General features: G+C 37.7%; 1 protein-coding gene across 13 annotated transcripts in view; it reads left to right on the top strand.

Moving 5' to 3' along the window:
* The window catches only part of STAU2 (staufen double-stranded RNA binding protein 2), a 348,991-nt gene that overhangs the window by 237,596 nt on the left and 87,826 nt on the right, over window positions 1-23,569 (top strand). For 8 of the 13 annotated variants that reach the window (XM_030937273.1, XM_030937266.1, XM_030937265.1 and 5 more), the window contains one exon: window positions 2,901-3,014. The exons of 3 other annotated variants lie outside the window; for them this stretch is intronic. In XM_030937273.1, coding sequence (XP_030793133.1) covers window positions 2,901-3,014 — 114 coding nt within the window. Of the gene's footprint in view, window positions 1-2,900; window positions 3,015-12,598; window positions 12,758-22,593; window positions 22,642-23,569 lie in introns of those variants that run through there. 2 more of the 13 variants (XM_030937276.1, XM_030937274.1) reach the window with 2 other exon arrangements.

Below are 23,569 nucleotides of genomic sequence, written 5' to 3'. Positions count from 1 at the left end.
CTCCAAGCCCAATTTCTATATTTTCATATGCTTCTAAACTGCCAGAGACATACAGCAAACTTGGTCAAATTTTCTATTCAAAAGGGGCCTACAGTTTTGGTTCTCAGCAAGCCTCCCACCAGGGAGTGAAATGTCAGCCTCCCCTTCATGCAGGTATTCCCACTCTCTATCAGCTATTCTCTTAGAGCTACCCACTCACTGGAAATACTGTATTTCTCATCAGGCTGACAATCCAGATGATTCCCTCCTGATGCACCCCCCCATCCTTTGTTCCTTTGTGTGTTCTTTGTGATTGGATCAGTCGTATTGACTTTTACAAGGCGGGTTGGGGGAAAGCCTAGCCCTAAATATTGGCAGCTCTCTAGAGCTTCTTTTGGTTTTGGCCATGGGTCTTGGTGTCAATTCTGGGCCAATAGGAAAAAATCTCACGAGATTAGGTTATTTTGTGAGTGATAAAAAGCCCAGTGGCTTAAGCAATACAGCGATTATTTTTTTTGTCACTTAAAGGTCCATAAGCTTGCAGGCTACAGCTGGCATGATGGTTCTGTTCCATGAAGTCCTCATGGACCCAGGTCCCTTCCAACTCACTACTCTCATCTAGGTTTTAGCCTTTGTCCTCATGGTCAAGATGATAATACCTATATTCCAAACAGCAGGTTGGCAAAACGGATAAAAAAGAGCAAAAGGCATGCACTTGAAACCTCTTTTAAAAGTTTTCAGGAAGCTGCCGCATAATTCCTTCTTTTACAGTCTACTTAGTTATATCGCCAATTGCAAGGGAGCCTGGAAAATATGGTCTTTATTCTTTGCTTCCAAGTGCCTGGCTAAGAATTACTATGGAAGAATTTTGGAAGACAACTAGCAATCTCTGTCACATCATTGGGTGCTGTGACATCTTTGGAGCTGTGTGCTAACTTGCACCTTTACATTTATCTTCCATATATGAGTTATATATGTAAACACACTCATATTGAATGTCTGTAGGACACAGTGTTTTATTAGATACTTGCAGGCTTCACAGTGAATTGTATACAGTTGGGAGAAAAGTTATATCTCTCAATAATGGTATCTGAGTCACTGATGGAAACAAAGTTTAAAGTTTACTTTTTTGACTGCAGTTGTCCTATTTTTGTCCTAATTTTTCATTTCTCTAGGAGAAAGAATAGAGCTGCAGTAAGTCAGCTGACATAGAAGTGTGTTTACTGTCACTGTATATTTAGGAGATTGTCATGTCTTTCATACAGACTTTCAGTTGGTGTTGAAAGGGTAATTATATTTTATTAAATTTTAAAAGAATATGTTTTATAATAGCACTATATCAGACATAATAGTTTAACCATACCATAAATGATTGTGAACTGTTGCTATTATAGTGTCAGCATTTATTGGCTTTTACATAAACCTGTTACGTGATAAGTTTCATTTTTCCCCTTCATACCTAGTTGCTGCATAGTAAACAACACTTCCACATTCTTGAACTCGTATACATTGACTGAGCTTTTAATTTGCTCAGGAAGTGTAGGATGGTGAATTAGAACGGTTGTCAAACCTTTTCCCCCAAGGTTAACTTGGTAAAAATATTTTTTATAACAAAATCTTTATAGTACTTTGGGAATAAGGCTTTTATGTTGACTTGATTTGAGCTCTAAACTACTTTTATAGATTCCCAGGAGGAAGTTTCCCTACCTCCAGGAAAAATGATGGCCGTTCTTAACAACCCTAGTGGTTTAAAAAACTTGAATTATTAAGCCATTAGACTGGGCTCATATTGTAATTTTCAGTCAGATCCATATTATACATGATAAAATAAATGTAGGCCGTATTCTACAATAAAAATATATGGACATTATGCAGCAATTAGAATAAAACCCAAGACAAGGAAATAACTCAGGTATAGAATAAAAACTAAGACAAGGAACTAACTCAGGTATGTGTTTTAATTTTCTTCCTCACAAATTCAAGATTTTCACTTAAGTCTTTATCCTAAATCTATACACATTTAACAAATTGAGCAAGTTATAGCTAATAAAACCAATTTTCTCTCTAATAAGTAGGAAGCCCATTTTATTCTATAGGCATATTTTCATTAATTTTATTACAAAAGCGATGCTCTTTTTACTTTATTAGCTTACAATTTTAAAAACCTGGAAGTTTTTGACAGTAGATAAATGGAAGGATGGAAATTTTCTTAATGGGAAGATGGACTCAAACTCTTCCCCCTTCCCCATGTACCCTACCTCTGATGTGGAGTGTCTTACATGTGGCTTTAATAAAGGTTAGTTGTATTTAACTAAATGAAAGATAATATTGTGACCACTTTATTTTGGTCTGCACGTTACAAATCATTTCAGTTTAATTCAGTTTGATTGTAATGTCACAATTTCAAACAGAACATGATATAGTGATATATATTCAACAGTGGTTTTGTAGGGACTATACTGTAGAAATAGAAGAGTGTCAATACCAATTATGTGGCAGTCATATACACATGCAGTCAAAGAGGAGAGAAAATTCAGGTTGACAAAGTTACATTAGAATCAGATGAACTTTGACTTCAGCTTATGCTTGAGCCCTTTATGGATCATGTATTATAAAAAGCTGGACTTGAAAGGTAGGTGTAGCATTTAGTTGTGAATTTTTCTACTAGCTATAATGTAAAAGCACTTTGCTTTTAAACTTTCTTAAACTCCCTTAAATCCTCAAAAAGACTTAAGATGGGATTAATAGATTCAATTCAAATCCTAGATATTAGAGGGGTTCAGTAAGGTTTTAGATATTTAAAGTGTGTTCTGTGTAAATTACTTGAATTTTCCTGAAATCTAGACCCTTTGCAAAAGGACCTATTGCATCTTGTCCCCTCTGAAAATGGTGTTCAGTGGATTGCGTGTGTTCTGTTATAGGTTCACTACTGTGATAGACAAAGTGGCAAAGAGTGTGTGACCTGTCTGACATTAGCCCCTGTGCAGATGACTTTCCATGCTATTGGAAGCTCCATTGAAGCCAGCCATGATCAGGTATAATATGCCACTGCCATTTTGCTATGTTATGGCCCAGCTTGGAAATGCAAGGCCATCAAAATGGAAGCTATGTGCACACACGCAGCTTTGCTTTCCTTAATACGTTATCCGCTAGCATCATCTGCTAGACTTGAAAAATCAAAATTGACTGTGTTGGGAAATTGATATCATAGGAGATTTAAATTATTTTAGACTTCTTGTTTGCAGTTCATTATTATTTTAAATATAGAATTATTTTATAAGAAAGAAATAGTTGTCCCACGGGTTATTTTTATCTTTAATAGTTACATATGAGAGGAAGGGTCAGCCAAACAATATAAGTAACAGTGGAGTCTCACTGTAATACACTCATTTGGTTCTGTTAAACAGAGTGTTATGTTATAGAATTATAGAATGTACAGTGATACGTCACTTAATGACAAGGATATGTTGTGAGAAATGCATCATGGGGTGATTTTGTTGTTGTGCAAGCATGACAGAATGGACTTACACAAACCTAAATACTAGAGCCTACCACACACCTAGGCTATGTGGTAGAGCCTCCTGCTCCCAGGCTGCAAACGTGTACAGCTTGTTACTGTGTTGAATACCATAGGTAATTGTAATGCAATGGTATCTGTATATTTAAACATAGAAAGGGTACAGTAAAAATATGGTATTGTAACCTTCTGAGAGCACAATTATATTTGTGGTCTGTTATTGACCAAAACATCATCATGCAGCACATGACTGTACATAGAACAACTGTGTAAACTTTCAGAGTCATCAACGTAGTCCCATAACTTGGGATATTATTGAAATGAAGTTCCAGTGTTATTTTTACTTTTGAAGGTTTATTTCTGAAATAAAGCTAAAAATCTGAAAAGCGTATTGTTTCTTAATAAACAAATTCCTTTTATTGTTTAGATAGCAGCTTGAGAATACATCCTGTTTACAAAAGAATACATATTTTTCATTAAAATAATCACTTTAGACTAAACTAATGTTCTAAATCATAGGATTTCTGGCTTGGAGTCAGAGTAAATAGACATACATAGTTTGCTGTATGACTAACCAGTTATGCTTTCTAAATTAACCATTCATGTACAGAACAACTATAATCCCGCTTTATATCCATTTTTCAGTAAATTTGAGGACTTCTAATAGTCTTACCTAACTAATCTTCTTTTCTTCTATCTCAGTAGTACCTCTTGCTTGGAAAGAATAAATAGGCTATCTTCTCAGACTCATGATTTATCATTGTCCAACTCCAACAAGATCTTGGAAAACATTCTTAAGGGCACACCTTTCTAGTTCACAATGTCTCTGACATTGTTTGTTTCCAGTCATTATTCATTCATTGGTGGGAAGTATTGTGATATTTAGGGAAGATCAAATAATTGATGGTCAGAAAATCGGAGTTTTAGGAATGAACCATAGTCTAGGTTTGCTGCAGCTACCTGGATGGATTCTGTTACTTCCTTGCAACTCTGTTTCCTGGTTATGTTAAATGAAGGAGTTGGGTTAGATGACTTACAAGATCCATTCCAGTGCTGTTACGATTCTATAGCTGATCTTCCTGGTCCAGGTTGAATGAGCCCAACCAAAAATAAACAATTGTAGCATATTAATATGGAAAGCAGCTTAGAGACCACTCCAGTGCCTCTGAGGGTTTTACTTTGACATACGCCCTAGCTGTAGAAGAGAGTGCAGTAGGAACCTGAGGGGCATGGCCTAAATTAGCTTACAGAAGAGTATTACATTTCCTTGTATAAACTATAAATTGTATGCTAGGTGCTAAGGATACATGAGGAGAATGTCAGACATAGTTCTTGCTCTCATGGAGCTTACAGTGTAGCAACTTCACCTTTTTGAATACTGGGCAAGTACAGTGTAATTAACTTTATATCTATCTATGTATCCACTCATGGTAGAGGTAAATGTCAAAAGCAGCATGGGATACCTGTCTTGGAAAGGTCTCTTCTAAGACTGAGCAAAGAAATGAAAGAGCGCATCAGTAACCCATACCTCTGAAAAGAGCAACCCACTGTTGACAGAGGTGGCATGTTGCTGTAACACTGGAGTGAGAGTGCAGACTGGGATCAAATGCAGTTTTGCCTTGAACTAGCTTTGGGACCTTGTTTCTTCACCTCTTGGGGATTTGGCTTCTTCATATATAAGATAATGAGGCTAGTTCAGGCTTGTGCCAAGTTCCTATGCCAAGGTACTCTAAGTTCAGGGCTAATGTTCACCCATATGACACCTTTACAAATTAGAAAAATAGTACCTCTTCCTCAAGGCATTTTACTGCCATCTGACAGAAAATATTTGTAATAAATCCACAATAACTGCAATGTGAATGCACCCCATTGAGGTGTGCAGTGTACACCTGCACGACTGTACATAGACTCACTACATCTAACTGAATGTCAGTTGCACTCAGTGATAAATTAAGATATTTTTATATTAAAGCAAATACAACTATTTTATAGACGACAAATTTGCATGAAATTTTAAGATAGAAACTTTCAGGAAATGTATTGATGATGGTCAAATTGGTAGATGAATAAATGACTGAAATAAATGACGGACAGGAATAATCATCCTGTACATCAAACACTATTGTAGTGGCCTAGGAGGTGGAAAGTAGGTGGTGTGATCACTGCTCCTCTCTTGTTCTTGGATAATTGGGCTCCCTGGAGAAAGGAGACACAAAGTAAACCCCCACTTCATGCCCTCTGGCTTTTCTGCATTATGTTGCCATTACCCTCTCCCCAACCTGAGGGTCTAAGGAAAATGTACTCCTTCACCATAGCAGCATCAACTTGATCTCATAAGGTGGAAAACTTGGACCACTAAATGCTTTTTCACCCATTAATTTGTAAATGCTAGTAAACAGGGAAACATTTTAAAGCAAGAAAAATCATAATCATTTTTTTAAAAGTTTCTAATCATAATCCATTTGGCCCAATGCAGTTGACCAAACAGAATTGGTATTCTGAGAAAAAAAGTATATGTGACATTTGGAAGTGGTCCTTCTTAGGAAACTCAGGTTGTTCTTACCTGTGTGGAAAACGAAGGCAAGAAATGGAAGAACTCTCTAGACTTGAACCTTTATAGCTTATCTTCTTATTGTTTAGAAATGTAACTGTAGGAGCTTCGTGAAGTGGAAATTGAATATATTACCTTGTGCATTCATTTGCTGTATTAAAGGGTAACAGGACAGAGACTGTTAAGTGAAATTTCTCTATCAGAAGTTGATATGGATATGCAAAATGATCAGGGGAAAGATTCAATACCATCTATATGCTGATGATGTCCAAATTTATAGAACACTTTGTTCCCTGCCTCCCCCTGCCATGCGTGCTCCTACCTCTTCTGTCCTTTCCTCTGTCCCAGTGAATGTTACCATCATTACCTTGTTGCTCAGACCATCCTTGGAGTTTTCCTTGAACCCCTAGTCCCCCTCACATGCTACATATTGTCCCAGTATCTCTTCCTCTAAATTATGTCTCTGACTTGACCGCTTTTCACCACCTCCAATTTTACCATTCTAGCTTAAGTCACTATCATTTTTAACCCCGATGACTGCAGTAGCCTCTAAACTAGCCTCATTTTTTCTACCTTTGTTCCACTGTGGTCTCTCTTTCACATATTATTTTGAGACATAGTCTTGCTGTGTCACCCAGGCTGGAGTGCAGTGGCACAATCACAACTTATTGTAGCCTCCGTCTCCTGGGCTCAGGCAATCCTCCCACCTCAGCCTCCCAAAGTGCTGGGATTATAGGTGTGAAAAATTAATCTGATTACATTACTCAGCTACACAAAACCTTCCAATGGCTTCCCATCACACCTCCTATTAAATGCAAAAAATTTTTCTATGACATGCAAACTCCTATATGATTTGGCCCCCTCCACTTCTCTACATTCAATTCCTACCACTTTCCTGTTCATCAGTTCTGTCCCAGTCTCCCTGACCTTGTTGTCAGTTACATGATGGTTGGTGAAAGAAACCACTCCAAAGGCTACATACTATAGATTCCATTTATATGACCTTCTGGAAAAATCAAAACTATAGAGATAGAAAACAGATGAGTGGTTGCAGGGGCTGGGGGTATGGAGGGGAATTAACTACAAAGTATCATGAGGGAATTTTTGGAGGTGATGGAAATGTGTTACATCTTGATTGTGGTGGTAGAAACATGACAGTATGCATTTGTCAAACTCACAGAACTACACTCTAAAAAGGGTAAATTTTACTGTATATAGATAATACTTGATTAAACCTAATGTTAAAAAAAAAAAAAAACAGCCAGATTCATTGCTTTATCACCTACTCATGCAGTCTTGAGTCCGAGGAAATGTGAAGGATGCCATCCTTTTGCCTCTCCTGTGCTCTCTTGGTGTGTTGGCTCCACCTTGGAATGAACTAAATTTAACCCATAGCCTGGTTTAGAGCTTCTCCAACTGCCAGTGATTAGTTAAGGCCTGCTTCAGACTCTTTTTTTTTGAGATGAAGTCTCGCTTTGTCGCCCAGGCTAGAGTGCAGTGACGTGGTCTTGGCTCACTGCATCCTCCGCTTCCTGGGTTCAAGTGATTCTCCTGCCTCAGCCTGCTGAGTAGCTGGGATTACAGGTGCATGCCACCACGCCCAGCTAATTTTTGTATTTTTAGTAGAGAAGGGGTTTCACCATGTTGGGCAGGCTGGTCTCGGACACCTGACCTCATGATCCACCCACCTCAGCCCCTCAAAGTGCTGGGATTACAGGCGTGAGCCACCGCACCCGGCCCAGACATCTTAAAGTAATTATCAGTCTTCAAAAAGTGGTCTAAGCCCACTCCTGTCTGACTTTAGGGGAGACGTCTGTAGGCCATAGTTTCCTGTCCTGGAACCCTGAATTCTCATCCAGACAGTGGGCATTCAGGCTGGGTTTGCTTGGAGGTCCCCGTGGTGTCTTGGAGAGAATGTTTTGACATTTGTTTACCTTATTCACAACAAATATGATATTAGAAATTCACACTCAAATTAGTTTAATTGTCCAGAATAAAAACATAGCTTAAATTTTCAGATACAGATTTCTCAGCAAACATGAGCTAACTGTGATCAACTGTGTATAGGAATACTCCTTTAGACACTAGCGCATACAAAGGTCACTGATTTACAGTCTTAGTCCTTGCTAAGCCAATTGTCTTATGAAATTTCGAACTTGTCATTTATTTTTTAAGATTGAGCTGGTGAGGGTTTTGCTCAATATTTTTCAGTATATCCTATTTGGAGGTTGGTTGTATTGGTTAGTGTATGTTATTAAAAGGGACATTCTTAGTAATAGTTCAAGAGGGTTTTGTAATCTCCTAGCTTGATGTAACTCACCAAGTATTATTCTTGACTCTGTCGTGACACCCTTTCTACATGTTTCCTCATCACTTTTGGATGTTACTATCTTTTCCTGTCTCCTTTAATTACATTAGTCACCTTCTAGTTACAGCCCCAAAGTCATAAACTTCCTTCCCTGTCGTCGTTTTCTTTTTATTCATCTTCATTCTGATTGCATTGTCAATATCACCAAATCTCACAAAGATTGGGTAAGTAGATGTAGCTTAGTAAAAACACTCTAGCTTCTAATTTCTAGTTGATAGTTTTATTGCTGCCTACCTTATTGTGTTGAGGTTAGATCTTGAACTTACTTGCTTTATATAAATGAAAGAATGAATTAGTAAATCAACCACCTAACCAACCATTAACTAGTCAATGAAGTTTAACATATGTATATTAGTATTTACTGTCATCTGACTTCTAGTCAATAAAAGCAAGATTACCACATAGAGTAAATGACTGCATATTTCATACATTACAAATGCTCTTCAACCCATCTAAATTGAAAATACTATAAGTAGAAAATGCATTTAGTGCACCTAACCTACTGAACATCATCGTTTAGCCTAGCCTACCTCATTAGTTGTTTTTCCGCATTATCAAGTGGCTGACTGGAAGCTGCAGTTTGCTGCTGCCACCCAGAATCTCAAGAGAGTACAGTGTGCATATTACTAACCCAGGAAAAGTTCAAAATTGGAAATACAGTTCCTTCTGAATGTGTATCACCATTTTAAAGTCAAAAAATCATAAGTTGAATCATTGTAAGTTGGGAACCATTTGTATTTGGAATAAAAATCCAATTCTACAAGGGAAAATAAGCAAGAACCATATGCTAGCTATTGTGCTAGGCTCTCCATACATTGTTTTGCTTAATTCTCAGAATAATGAGGTATAAACTCTAGCAGTTGTATATTTGCTAAATCACCTTTAAGGGTTTATGTCCAGATTAGTAAAATTAAGCTGAATTGTTTCGAATGTGTATGCTTTGACTAGGATTCTAGTCAGGCCTCTTGATGAAAGGACATTTATGAAGTGTAACAATTTACAAATCTAATGGGTATTCTATTTTTGATTAAGTTCTGCTTGTAGTTTATTCTCTGATTAATTAAAAGTCTCCTCGCCTGAGTAATTAGGCTGTAATGTCTTACGCCTAATGGTATTTTAGAACTAAGAAAACGAAAGCTTTCCCACGTGTTACCCCAACATATATTATCACGACAATAATATATTGATTATAGACTATGTACAGAATTTTTGCAGTACGAGATGGTCTTAAGTGATAGTATCTGTATTCCCTTGCCCTTGAGGTAATTATGGTCTAATGGAGCGTATCAGCCAGGATGCTTTTGGCTACAAGTAACAGGAAACCTGACTCATACTGGCTTAAATAATAACGAACCTCATTATCTCACATAACAGGAAGTTCAAAGGAAGGGTGAGCTCCAGGGTTTGTGATAAAGCAGCTCAATGATGTCAGCAAGTTCTCAGGTTATTCCCATTTCTTAGCTCTGCCATCCTCCACTACATCCTCTGACTCAGAAAGATGACCACAGGAGTTCTCTGTGTTGTGTGCAGTGTAACCACATCCAGAAGGAGAGAGCTGATCTTCTTGTGTCCTGGGCAAAGACATCTGTACTAGGAACCCCTCCAGCTATCTTTCCCTCAATTTATAAGCCTGGGTTGGGTTGGTCATGTGCCCATTTCTACACCAGTTGCTGGCAGGAGAAGTAACCGCTTCTGGTTTAAATGCTTGGGGTGAAGTAGTTGTTGAGGAATCAACCACAAGGACTACTACAAAAGGGATCAAGTGTCACATACGTAATTTTAAATTTTCTAGTAGCTGCATTTTAAAAAGTCCAAAGAAGGCCGGGCACGGTGGCTCAAGCCTGTAATCCCAGCACTTTGGGAGGCCAAGATGGGCGGATCACGAGGTCAGGAGATCGAGACCATCCTGGCTGACACGGTGAAACCTCGTCTCTACTAAAAAAATACAAAAACTAGCAGGGCGAGGTGGCGGGCACCTGTAGTCCCAGCTACTCGGGAGGCTGAGGCAGGAGAATGGCGTAAATCCGGGAGGCGGAGCTTGCAGTGAGCTGAGATCCGGCCACTGCACTCCAGCCCGGGCGACAGAGCGAGACTCCGCCTCAAAAAAAAAAAAAAAAAAAAAGTCCAAAGAAACAGTTTAAATTAATTGTGGTGATATGTTTTATTTAACCCAATATATCTGAAATATCATCTCAACATATAATCGATAACTTTTAAGATTATTGAGATACTATTCTTTCATACTTGAAATCTGGTATGTATTTTATACTTCTAATACATCTGATTTAAAATTATTACATTTCAGGTGCTCGGTAGCCACATGGGTGTTGGATGCACAAGTCTATAGGATGAAATCTCAAGAGATTGTGATTTGGTTCTTTGCCTGTGTCTCCAATCTCATCTTTTACCATTCACCCTGTACTTAACTTATACCCACGCTTTATGCTCTAGCAGTCCTGAGTTACCACATTTCATGCTCTTGTTATCTGTACCTTTGCGTGTGTGTTCCCTCTGCCTGGCCCATTCTCTCCTTGCTCACAGGGGAATTTTAATTGTTCTGTCAGATTCAACCAAGATGTCACTCCAGTCAATAGGCCTTCCCAAAACAAAGAGAGAGTTAAACCTATGCTTCCTTTGTGCTCTGTCTGTACGTTGTACATTATCCATTGTTACGCTTATCAGACTGTCTCCCAAGATCTCTTCATGTTGATCTACCCCACTGGGCAGTGATCTCCTTGAGATCCAGGGCAGAGTCTTACTTACCTCAGTATTCTCAGTGTTTCTGCTCTTGCACTTAAGAGGTACTTGATATATGCTTATAGGATGGGAGTAATTGAATTTCTAAGAAAATTAGAATGACTTAGATTTGGTAGAATTCGTTTAAAATTAGTGAGAGAAATAGAATGTATGGCCTAGTAAGCTTTTTCCAGTGGTGGCCCTATAAGGACATTTTTTTGTGAAAGAATCCCAGAGCTTGATTTTGGTGTATTCATGTACTCTAAATACATGTAATTGGCCTTAGGAATCCATCATATATCTCCATTAGTTCTTTTCTCTGTTTATAACTTTTCATTGTTCTAACCTATTATGCATATGAGTACATTTTTCATGGTGTCCTAAATTACTTTCTTCAAGTACCAGGGTCAGCCTCCTTATTCTAGCAATGTAGTGTACAAGTCACTATTCACCGAATAATGTCATTCATGACTGCATTCCTCAGAATCTAAAGAGACATCATAGGTTTGAGCAAGAATTTACCAAGACAAAGTTTTTTATTAATATGAAAGACATACTTAAGTGACATTGCATTATAAGAGATTCCATGTCATCATCCTAGGGGTCACTGCAGTGGGTCCTGGCATTCTTTGTTTGAGATAGATTCAGTGCAGGTTTTGAACTTCAGCGGCTTTGCTTGCTGTGTACGTCAGCAGTGCTGAGTGCTGTGGGGTGTGGAAAGATTGGGTCTAATCACTGCCGCTGGCAACTTCCAGGAGGTCCTGGAGCTGCCAAAATTCAAAATATAACTTGATTTTTGTTTACTTTTTATGAATTAGAGTGCTAAGACAGATATGTGACAAAGGAACATCAACTTTAATGTTTGCTTTGGTAAAGTGCTTTCGTATTTGTTGATTTTTTTTTTATTTCAAAATGTGTCCTCCTTCCGAAACTTGTCCCTTGATTTTAGAACTAAAATGTCTTCTGCCAACATTTAACTTTATTATATACAATTTTCCTTTTACACAAATTGTATTTTATAGTTAAGGAATTTAATCATATCTTCAAAAAAAATTACAGCAGGAAAAGTCACCAGGAGCTTCTCACCACAGGATAGATATTATTCTATCTAAATAATAGACTAAAAATAGATAGACTCTGGATGAAAACAAGAGTCAGTAAACTATGGGCTGTGAGTCAGATTCAGCCCACGACCTGAACTAAGAATGGCTTTTACATTTTGAAATGACTGAAAAATATCACAAGAAAAATAATATTTCGTGACATGTGAAAATTATACAGAATTTGAATTTTAGTGCCTCTAAATACAGCTTTACTGGGACACAACCACAACCATTATTTTGGTATTGCCTATGGCCACTTTCACACTGTGACGACAGATATGAGTAGTTACGACAGAGACCTTATTGCCTGCAAGTCCTAAAATATTTACTATCTCTTTTTACAGGAAAAGTTTGCCAGTTCAATCCTAGGATTAGAAGGAAGAAGCCTTAAGCATTCACCTTCTGAATTTTGTATCAAATATTGCCTTAAACGTGGTTATTCAGAGTCTATTCTCTTTTGGAAAGAAGCCAGTTTTCTGGAAATAATGCCCATTTTATAGCACAATTAGATTTGACTGTGAATTTTGAATTTATTTACTCAACAGTGGAAACCAATTTTATTTTCTGAAGGAATAATAAATAAGTCTGTCTTCATCAGTATTTATCAGAGCGTTAAAAGAATGTTTGCCTATGGCAAAGGTTACTTTTCTCTCCTTGCTGAAATTCCATTTAGAAACACTTCTGAGCTGAACTTTTTTTTAAGTAATGAAGAATATTCTGCTATTTCCATAGTGATCTTTCACTTTCTTCATTTCAGATGTATAAGCAGTTACCAGAACCAACAGTGAGTTATAGGGAAGCTAGTGGGAAGACTGAATATTGTGTATTGTATAACTGACTTATAATTTCATATATGCTTAGAACAGCATGACCACATTTCTGAGAGGTTGCATATATCCAATGATATTGTGCACACAAGTGACTTATTAATTTGAGCTATAAAATAATTTTGGACTAGAGTCAAAACCCACGAACTTACTGCTTTCCGTCTTCCACTTTTTTTTTTTTCCTGAAATGATGAATAACAGCTATTTTAATCGGCAAAAAGTGTGACATTTTAGAATTAAAAAAACCTAACTTTTCACACTAAAAAAGACTAAAAATGTGGTTATTTAATCTGTGCCTCAGTTTATCTGTAGCTTGGTATTCCATAACAGGTTATCTCTGGAGATAATTTTATGTTAATGATCTCATAGGAGACAAAGTATAAATAGAACCCAAAGTGTTTTCTAGATTTTCTAGTAAGTTTTGTTCAGTTTTGGACCTGTGTATATGCTCCTTATCAGTAGTTCCTTCATTTTAATTTTATTTATTTATTTATTTATTTATTTATTTATTTATTTATTTAAGACCACCCTGGGCAACTCATTCTGTTGCCCAGGGTGGAGTGCAAGTGGCACAGTCATAGCTCACTATAACCTCAAACTCCTGAGCACAAGCAATCCTGCCACTTCAGCCTCCTGAGTTGCTGGGACTACAGGCACTCGCCAGCACACCTAGTAAGCTCATTTCTTTTCTTTTTTTTTTTCCTTTTCTTAGTTACCCAGTCTGGTCTTGAGCTCCTGTGCTCAATTGATCCTTCCACCTCAAGCGCCCAAAGTGATGAGATTACAGGCATGAGCCATCATGCCTGCCCAGTTTCTTCATTTTAAATTCAGTATTCTAATTCTTAGTGTCCCCTCTAAATTAAAAATATTGAGGTAGGAATTTACTATTCCTATTATTCTGTATGCCTCTATGTTTGATATTGATTTGAAGATCTTTGGGGAAATATTCTAAAAACCTTTCTGTTAACAGTTCACTACTAATGAATCAAACCAGATACATTATTAAACCAATAAATACCATATGTATATAATTGGCTAAATAGATGTGAAAGTTATAGTGGAAAACTGTTGCCTATATAGACTTTTTTAAAGTGACGATCAATGGAATATAGTTCCCTAGGCCACGGATTTGAGAGCGTTATTGGCCACTGGAGGTCACTTTTACAACCTAAAGAGTATTACCTTCCTCATAAACTTAAATTATGGTGTTGTGTATGATTTATTACACTATTTAAAACTGAAAAGCGGTAACCTTCTCTCCCTTAGCAATACACCTTCAATTAAGTCATGCCTCTCCCCATGTCCAAAATTCCTTTTTAGACAAATCAGTTACTGGTTATTTTTCAAGGTTTTCAGTATTATTCTTTCATTGCTAATAGTTATTTGGCCTGCTCTCTTTGTTTCTACGTTGGCACTGAATGCCTTTTTAGATTACATATTTTTTTAAATACCCTTTAGTTAATTGGCTTCTCTTTTGCATCCTCTGATGGAAGAAGTTGGAAGGTATTTTTAAACCCCCAAATATTTAACATATGTGAAGTTAAATTTTAAGGGCAAAGTAGTGATAAAAAAAAGTCTTCTGTTACCCTTCACAGATGAAACAGTGATAATGCTACCAGCAAACCTAGGTCAGGGTTTCTACTGTTTGGTAAGAAGAGTCATTGCTCTAGGTCAGGCGTGGTGGCTTGTGCCTGTAACCCCAGCACTTTGGGAGGCCAAGGCGGGCAGATTGCTTGAGCCCAGTAGTTCGCAGCTAACCTGGGCAACATGGCAAAACCCCATCTCTACAGAAAATACCAAAAAAATTTGTTGGGCGTGGTGGTGTGTATGTACAGTCACAGCTACTCAGGAGGCTGAGGTGGGAGGATCCCTTGAGCCTGGGAGTTTGAGGCTTCAATGAGTCATGATCACATCACTGCACTCCAACCTGGGTGACAGAGCGAGACCCTGTTTCCAAAAAAAAAGAAGTCAGTGCCCTATCAAGACCCACACTTAAATGTCTTACTCTAAAAGACAGATATGCTGAAGACCTGGAAGGTAGAGATTGCAGTGAGCCACCGTTGCATTCCAGCCTGGGCGACAGAGTGAGACCCTGTCTCAAAAAAAAAAAAAAAAAAGAAATTTTTTCAGCACAGGGAGAAGGTTGCCTTGAGGTCAGAGTCTCCTTATCCATGCATTTCTGCTTCCTAGACAACTGTTTGCTGGGATTCTCACCTATAATTTCCTTACTATCTGTTTGACTTGTTCCACCTACTTAATTTGAACTCTGACTTCTGGTTACTTACGTAGGGTCTCCACTGTTGGTTTGTCTTGCCTATGGTACTTTTGTACTCTATGATCTTGCACTGTTTAACTGATCCTTGACTCTGGCTTCTGACTATTCTTGTCTGCACTTTACATTTCAGGGACTTATTCTCATATTTCTCTCCAAATCCAAAACTGCTGAAGGTTGACAGAATTCCACTTTATAGATATTCTATAGCCATTATGAAATCCAGAGAGTATCAGTCTACTTGCTGGTAGAACCGACATTCAGGCTGTCCCCTGATACTGCTGTGCCAATTGTTAAAATGTTTAAATACTTCCATTCCGCATGGCAAATAGCTGCTATCTCATTCTTCACCCCCTGCCATCATGGCCTCATGTCAGGGACCTCTGGGACTTCCCCATGGTCTAGGAACTAATAGGTTGTTATTTGGCCCAGCAGTTTTCAGAACTCTGTTTTCTTGTCCAGTTTTGTTTTCAGTTTTCATGGCACACTATTAAATATTTTTAATACTACTGCTGCTTTCAGAAGTATATGTAAGAGTTAAGGTCTTCAGGAAAAAAAAAATCCAAAATTGTTCATTTTCAAAGATTTTTTAGAATTTTCGTTGAGGATCAAGAAACATTTTATTCACTCAACAGTCATGTTTTAACCACCAGCTGCATGTCCACCACTGTACTAGATGCTAAGAAGTATCTTCTATTTTGTAAATAAAGAAAGTCCTAAATTGAATATAATTAAAAGCTAGAGACAAGGATTATATAAGAAATCTCTGTAACTTGTACTCAGTTTTGCTGTGAATCTAAAACTGTTCTAAAAAATAAATCCTTAAAAAGGAAAAAAAATGTTAGAGAAGAAATAAAACATATACAGAAAACAATTGAGGACCAATTGCAAACCAATATGATTTTGTGCCAGAAATGTTTTAAAAATCTACATATTGAATCTACATATACACACTGAAGAGCTATGGGGTATAGGAATGATCAAAAACAGAAGAATTAATCTGATTAAGCCTCTTTTAGGAGTTAATGGACCAAAAATTGAAAGGCAGATTATAAGGACATTCCACATAGGGGAAACAGCATGAGAAAAGGTAGAAAAATGGAAGTTGACAAAGAATATGTGGGGATAGAAAAATTCAACTTGGTGGGAGCTCCAGACATAAATGATTGTACATGAGATCAAGGCAGGTGAATACATTCTTGAAAGGTAGGCTGAGCAGTATGAAATTTATGTTCTTTGCAACAAAGAACCATTCTTCATTCAGGAACAAGGGATGTGATTATGCTGGTGTCTGTAAGATCAATCTAGCAGCCAGATGCAGAACTGAGTGTGATGAGGAGGAAGGCTTCTATCATAGGAATTTAGGAATGGATACTGATCACCTTGATGGGTGTGACTCTGAAAATGGCAAGGAAAGCAGCATCTCTCCCAAAGAGATATTGCAGAGAAAAAATCAGCAGGCCTTGATGACCAGCTGAGTATGAAAGAGTGAAAAAAAGCTCTTGATAGTTCTAAAGGTAGACTATCCAAAGAACAGAGTGAGAGCTGAACAAATTCCCTTTCCAAAAAACAATAGAGCTAGACAAAATTGTCAAAAACAGCAACTTTAGGACTCTGGAAATTGATAAAAGACACTCAACAAATTGAGAAGCATTTATTCATAGACAAACTATAGTGCTCCAAGTAAGTTAATTACGATTTTGTGGTGTTTCTGCCTGGGGGTGCTCCCATCCCCCATCTGCAGACTCAGCACAATAGTTCTACAAGGGTAAAGAAGGCCATGAAAACCATCAGCTTCACTGATGGAGTGCCCTTCCTTGATATGAAATGGAACGTGAAAGCCCTGTGCCCACCAACGTTATGAGTAACAGTAGACATCTTGGTAAGAAACAAAGGCTAGCTAGCTACTCAGTGAGCCTGAGGTTACATTCTTAGTTGGGGCCAACAGTATATCAGCAGACTAGCCAGAAATTTATCAGGGAGATTTGGGAAAATGGCACAGTGATAGGGAGCCTTGATAAACTCACTGAAACACTTCAAACACAAGCAGGAGATATTAGAGAGGACTCAAGCTACCTATACACCCTGGATGACTGTGAAATCTGCACATATGCAGAGAAGATGCAAAAAGGCCTGGCAGAAAGTAAATGCCAGGGCAGACTTGAAAACTGCCAGAGTTTGTAATGGGCTCCCCCAGCCCAACCACAGACCCATGGGCACAGGATAAAAGCTTTACTCGCTTGGGGTATTTGAGCATAACCACTGACTAATTACTGGCTGACCACTAAGCTGTGTAGACATGGGAGTGACCCCTAAGAAATGAGGCTTAAAAATAAAAACAAAAATAAGTTTTAAAAAATTAAATAGAGAGACAAACAGCCATGCACTCTGAAGGAGATGGATTCCACAGATTTAGTTTAGGCAAGTTAATAAAACCACAGCAAGAACAACAATCCTGAGGGAAGAACATAAAAATCCAGAGTTAGTACAATATTGTACCTAAAATTCAAGCTTAAAAAATTACAAGGTATTTAAATAAAGAAAAGGGTGACCAATACTTAGGGGGAAAAAGCAGTGAGTGGAAGTGGAAACTGAGTGTTTCTGAGTGGGCTCAGATGTACTATGCAGACAGATACTTCAAAGCAGCTAAAATATATTTGAGGAATTAAAGAAAACCAGGATTACAGGAAAGTATAACAACAGTGGCTCAACAAATAAAGAATCTCAGGATAAATTATTTAAAAAGTCAAATGGAAATTCTGGAGTTGAAAAGTACAATAACCAAAATGAAAAATTATCACTAGAGTAACTCAATAACAGATTCAAGATGGCAGAAGAACCCACACCCATGGACTTCAGAATAGATCAGCAGGTAGTTTTGGAAGGAAGAAGCAAAATGTTCTTTATTTCCAGATGATGTGATCCTGTATGTAGAAAATCCTGAGAAATACCCACCCCCCACACACATACACACACACACTCTATTAGAACTAATAAACAAGTTCAGTTACAGGATATAATTTACAGATGAATATACAAAAATTTGTTGTATTTGTATATACTGGGAAAAAAAATCCAAAAATGAAATTAAGACCATTTCATTCACAATAGCATCAAAAAAAATAAAATACTTAAGAATCAGTTTAAACACAGAGGTGCAGGACTTGCACATGGAAAACTATAAAACATTGCTAAAAGAAATTAAAGATCTAAAACAAATGAGAAGTATTCAATGTTCATGGATTAGATGAACCTTTAGTGTTAAGTTGGCACTTTCTCTTAAATTGACCTATAGATTTAATACAATCCCTATCAAAATCCCAGCAGGCTTTTGGGGATAGAAATTGACAAGCTGATCCTAAAGTGTATATGGAAATGCAAAGAGACCAGAATCGCTAAAACAGTTTTGAAAAGGAAGAACACAATTGAAACATTTATACTACTGAATTTTAAGTTTTACTGTGAAACTACAGTACTCTACTTAGCGGCATTAAGGATAGACATGTAGATCAATGAAACAGAATTGAGAGTCCAGAAATGAACTTTTATATTTTTTTGATCAATTTTCAATAAAAGTGCCAAGGAAATTTAATCAGGAAAGAATAATATTTTCAACAGAGGGTACTGGGAAAATAAAATATTCATATGAAAAAGATGAATTTGGAGCCTTACCTCATACCATGTGCAAAAATTAACTCAAAATAGGTAATAGACTTAAATGTAAAACCGAAAACTGTAAAACTTCTCAAAGAACCATAGGAGAAATGTTCATGATCTTGGGTTAGGCGAAGAGTTCTTAGATACGACACCAAAATCATGGTCCATAAAAGAAGAAATTGCTAAATCGGACTTTACCAAAATTTAAAACTTTTGTACATTAACAACATTATTAAGAAAATGAAAATTGAGAGCCACCTCATGGTGGGGCACCAGCTGCCACCCACACGGGAGGGTTGGAAAAGTGGGGGACGTGGTTGTGGGCAAAGACAAGTGCAGGGAGCAGCAGTTCCTCTTGCTGTCTCTGTCCCACATCCGGTCATCATGAAGAGCTCCCCCACGGTGTTGTGCGTCAACCTGGAGGTGCTCCTGGTCAAGGCCACACAATTCTTTGTTAAGTCTCTAACCACCTATTCCTATAGTCATGGCAGTGGAAAAAAGAAAGCACTAACAGTAAATTAGCAAATACAGCAGAGGAATCAGAAATTTTTCAGTTTCTTGAAGGTATATTATTGCCAAAGAAGGTTTTCACTAGTAAATACCTGAAAGTTCTTAAAGAGGAAAGGAGGGAAGATGAAGATGAGGAGGAGGGGTAGAATGACTATGACGGTGAAAGTGATGATGATGAGGGTGAACACTAAACCAAAAGAGAAGTGCTTTATCACCCTGGTGTGGACACTTCTGGATTAGCTCCATTGCTTAGAAGTAAGCACAACACTGCATATTTAGTTTCCTCACTTTTTCAGATGTCCAGTAGGTTGTTTCCCTTCAAGGATGAGATAGAGTATCTCATGCACCGACACCATAAGTAGCCAAAGAGGAAAGAACCCAGAGAGCAGCCTCTCTTTGATGAGTCCACACTGCATTTAGTGGTCACCAAGAACATTGCCCACCCAGGCAGGCACTGCCAGTTGACCTGCTGCAGCTCCAAACTGCAAGGCAGGGATGATTCTAATTAGCTATTAAATTTACAAATAGATTTGAAGAGCTTCTAAATATCAGTTGTGTAAATCCATTGATATGGCTTGGCACTAAAACCTCATCTTTAATTGTAGTTCCTATAATCCCCACATGTTGTGGGAGGGACCAAGTGGAGATAACCGAATCATGGGGACAGTTTCCCCCATCCTGTTCTCATGATGTGAGTGAGTTCTCAGGAGATCTAATGGATTTATTAGGGGCTTCCCCCTTCACTGGGCACTCATTCTTCTCCTTGGTGCTGCTATGTGAAGAAGCATGTGTTTGTTTCCTCTTCCGCCATGGTTGTAAGTTTCCTGAGGCCTCCCCAATCATGCTGAACTGTGAGCCAGTTAAACCTGTTTCCTTTATAAATTACCCAGTCTCGGGTGTGTCTTTATTAGCAGCGTGAGAACGGACTAATACATCCATACATCCACATATGTATATTTTGAAATTAGTTCTTGTAAACAACTATATTTAGTTTTAGCTAAATATATAGTTTATAGGTAGTGTGTTACATTTAAATTGTACTATTTGTACAAAGTTGACTATTTTTCCAGTTATTATTTTTTTTTACTGTAAGGAAATATACTTTCCAGCTGGGCATGGTGGCTTACACCTGTAATCCCAGCACTTTGGGAGGCTGAGGTGGGCGGATCACCTGAGGTTGGAAGTTCGAGACCAGCCTGACCAACCTGGAGAAACCCCATCTCTATTTTAAAAAATACAAAATTAGCCGGGCGTGGTGGCGCATGCCTGTAATCCCAGCTATTCGGGAGGCTGCGGCAGGAGAATCGCTTGAACCCGGGAGGCGGAGGTTGCCATGAGCCGAGATCATGCCATTGCTCTCCAGTCTGGGCAACAAGAGCGAAACTCTGTCTCAAAAAAAAAAAAAAAAAAAAAGAAAAAGAAATCTACTTTCCTATTAAAGACTTACGCATATGTTTACACCAAAATGCTGTATGGAACTAGTTGTAGAGCCCTCTATTGTTCTAATGCTTTGCTTACTACCTGAGAATCTTGTGAAATTTTAAAAATAAGCATTTCTAACAGTTTTATTCCAAGAGAAAAATTCCAAGTCAAATTATCAACTCAAATACAAAAAAGAAATTTCCTCTGCATAAGCATATTTTTCTTAATTTTTTTTACCCGTTGTATATTGAAGATATCTCTCATCTTACTGTTCTTTAATTCCCCAGTAATTGTTTTTACTATCTACCAGAGAAAACCATAAACCCTATTTTTTTTTTTCACATAAGGAAAATGTTTGGCTCCTGTCTTTTCAGTATCTTTCTCTTAAAAAACGAAAGTTATGATTTACACTCAGTAATCACCCTTTTTAATATCCAGTCTGTGAATTTTGACAAATGCATAGTTATATAATCAATACATAAAACAGTTGCATCACCCAAAGTATTTCTCTCTACCCCCTCGCAGTTACTCTCTTCGCCACCCCTGGCAGCCACTGGTGTTTTCTGACCCTCTGCTTTTAAAAATTTTAAATAAAATATTTAAAAATAAACACCACAGATTAGAGAAAAATATTTACAAATTATATATTTGATTAATGAATTGTATTTAGTTTATATAAAGAACTCCTATATCTCAATAATTAGAAGACAACCCAATTAAAATGAATAGATGATATGAATAGACAGTTCACCCAAGGAAAATATACAGGTGGCTAATAAGTACCTGAGAAGATGCTGAATGTCATTAGCCATCAGGGAAATGCAAAGTGAAATCACAATAACATACCATTTCATACCCCACTAAGATGACTGTACTCAAAGAGACTATAATAAATGTTGGTGATGATATGGAGAAACTTTATTGGAAAACAGTTTGGCAGTTTCTTTAAAAAGTTAAACGTAAATTTACCACATGATCCAGCAATTTCACTCGAAGTATCTACCTAAGAAAAATAAACATATGTTTACAGGAAGACTTGTATATAAATAATAGTAGCAGCATTATTCATAGTAGTCAAAAACTGGAAACAATTCAAATGTCCACCAACTGGTTAATGGGTAACCAAAATGTCATTTATCCATATAATGGAATATTATTCAGCAATGAAAAGGAACTACTGCACTATTTTGAACTACATCTATATTACAACATGGATGAACTTCAAAAACATGCTATATGAAACATAGACATGAGACCACATATTGTATGATTACATATATATGAAATTTCCAGAAAAGGTAAATTACAGGCATAGCTCGTTTTATTGTGCTTTGTAGGCAGTGCATTGTTTACCAGTTGAAGGTTTGTGACAACCCTGTGTCGAGCATCTGTTGGCACCATTTTTCCAACAACATGTGCTCACTTCATGTCTCTGTGTCATGTTTTGGTAATTCTTGAACTATTTCATACTTTTTTATGATTATTGTATCTGTTATGGTGATCTGTGATCAGTGATCTTTGATGTTACTATTGTAATTGTTTTAGGGTGCCACGAATCATGCCCATATAAGATGGTGAACTTTATAAATATTTTATGTGTTCTCACTGCTCCACTGACCACCCATTCCCCCATCTCTCTCCCTCTCCTCAGGCCTCCCTATTCCCTGAGACACAACAATATTGAAATGAGACCAATTAATAACCCTACAACAGCCTATAAGTGTTCAACTGAAAGAGTTTCATATTGCTTGCTTTAAATCAACAGCTAGAAATGATTAAGCTTAGTGAGGAAGGCATGTCATAAGCTGAGAGAGGCCAAAAGCTAGGCCTCTTGCACCAAATAGCCAAGTTGTGGGTGCAGAAGAAAAGCTCTTGAAGGAAATTAAAAGTGCTACTCCAGTGAATACACAAATGATAAGAAAGCAAAACAGCCTTATGGCTGATGTGGAGAAAGTTCAAATGGTCTGGACAGAAGATCAAACCAGCCACAGCATTCTCTTAAGCCAAAGCCTAGTCCAGAGCAAGACCCAAACTCTCTTCAATTCCATGAAGACTGAGGGAGGCGAAAAATCTGCAGAAGAGAAGAAAGAAGCTAGCAGAAATTGGTTCATGAGGTTTAAGAAAAGAAGCCATCTCCATAACATAAATAAGTGTAAGGTGAAGCAGCAAATGCTGATGTAGAAGCTGCAGCAAGTTATCCAGAAGATCTAGCTAAGATCATTGAAGAAGGTAGTTACACTAAACAGGTTTTCAGTGGAGGCAAAACAACCTTCTATTGGAAGAAGATGCCATCTGGGATTTTCATAGCTAGAAAGGAGAAGTCAATGCTTGAATTCAAAGCTTCAAAGGACAGACTGACTCTCGTTAGGGGTGAATGAACCTGATGACTTCAAGTTGAAACCAGTGCTCATTTCCCATCCTGAAAATCCTACGGCCTTTAAGAATTAAGCTAAATCTGCCCCTCCTGTGCTCGAGAAATGGAACAGCAAAGCCTGAATGACAGCTCATCTGTTTACAGCACGATTTGCTGGGTATTTTAAGCCCACTGTTGAGACCATATGCTCAGAAAAAAGGGCTTCTTTCAAAAGATGTCTGCTCATTGACAGTATACCTGGTCATGCAAGAGC

Source organism: Rhinopithecus roxellana, chromosome 9 (assembly GCF_007565055.1).
Source record: "Rhinopithecus roxellana isolate Shanxi Qingling chromosome 9, ASM756505v1, whole genome shotgun sequence".
NCBI classification, from domain to species: Eukaryota; Metazoa; Chordata; class Mammalia; order Primates; family Cercopithecidae; genus Rhinopithecus; species Rhinopithecus roxellana.
The sequence above is the reverse complement of the archived record's forward strand: the minus strand, read 5'-3'. Positions and strand labels throughout refer to the sequence as shown.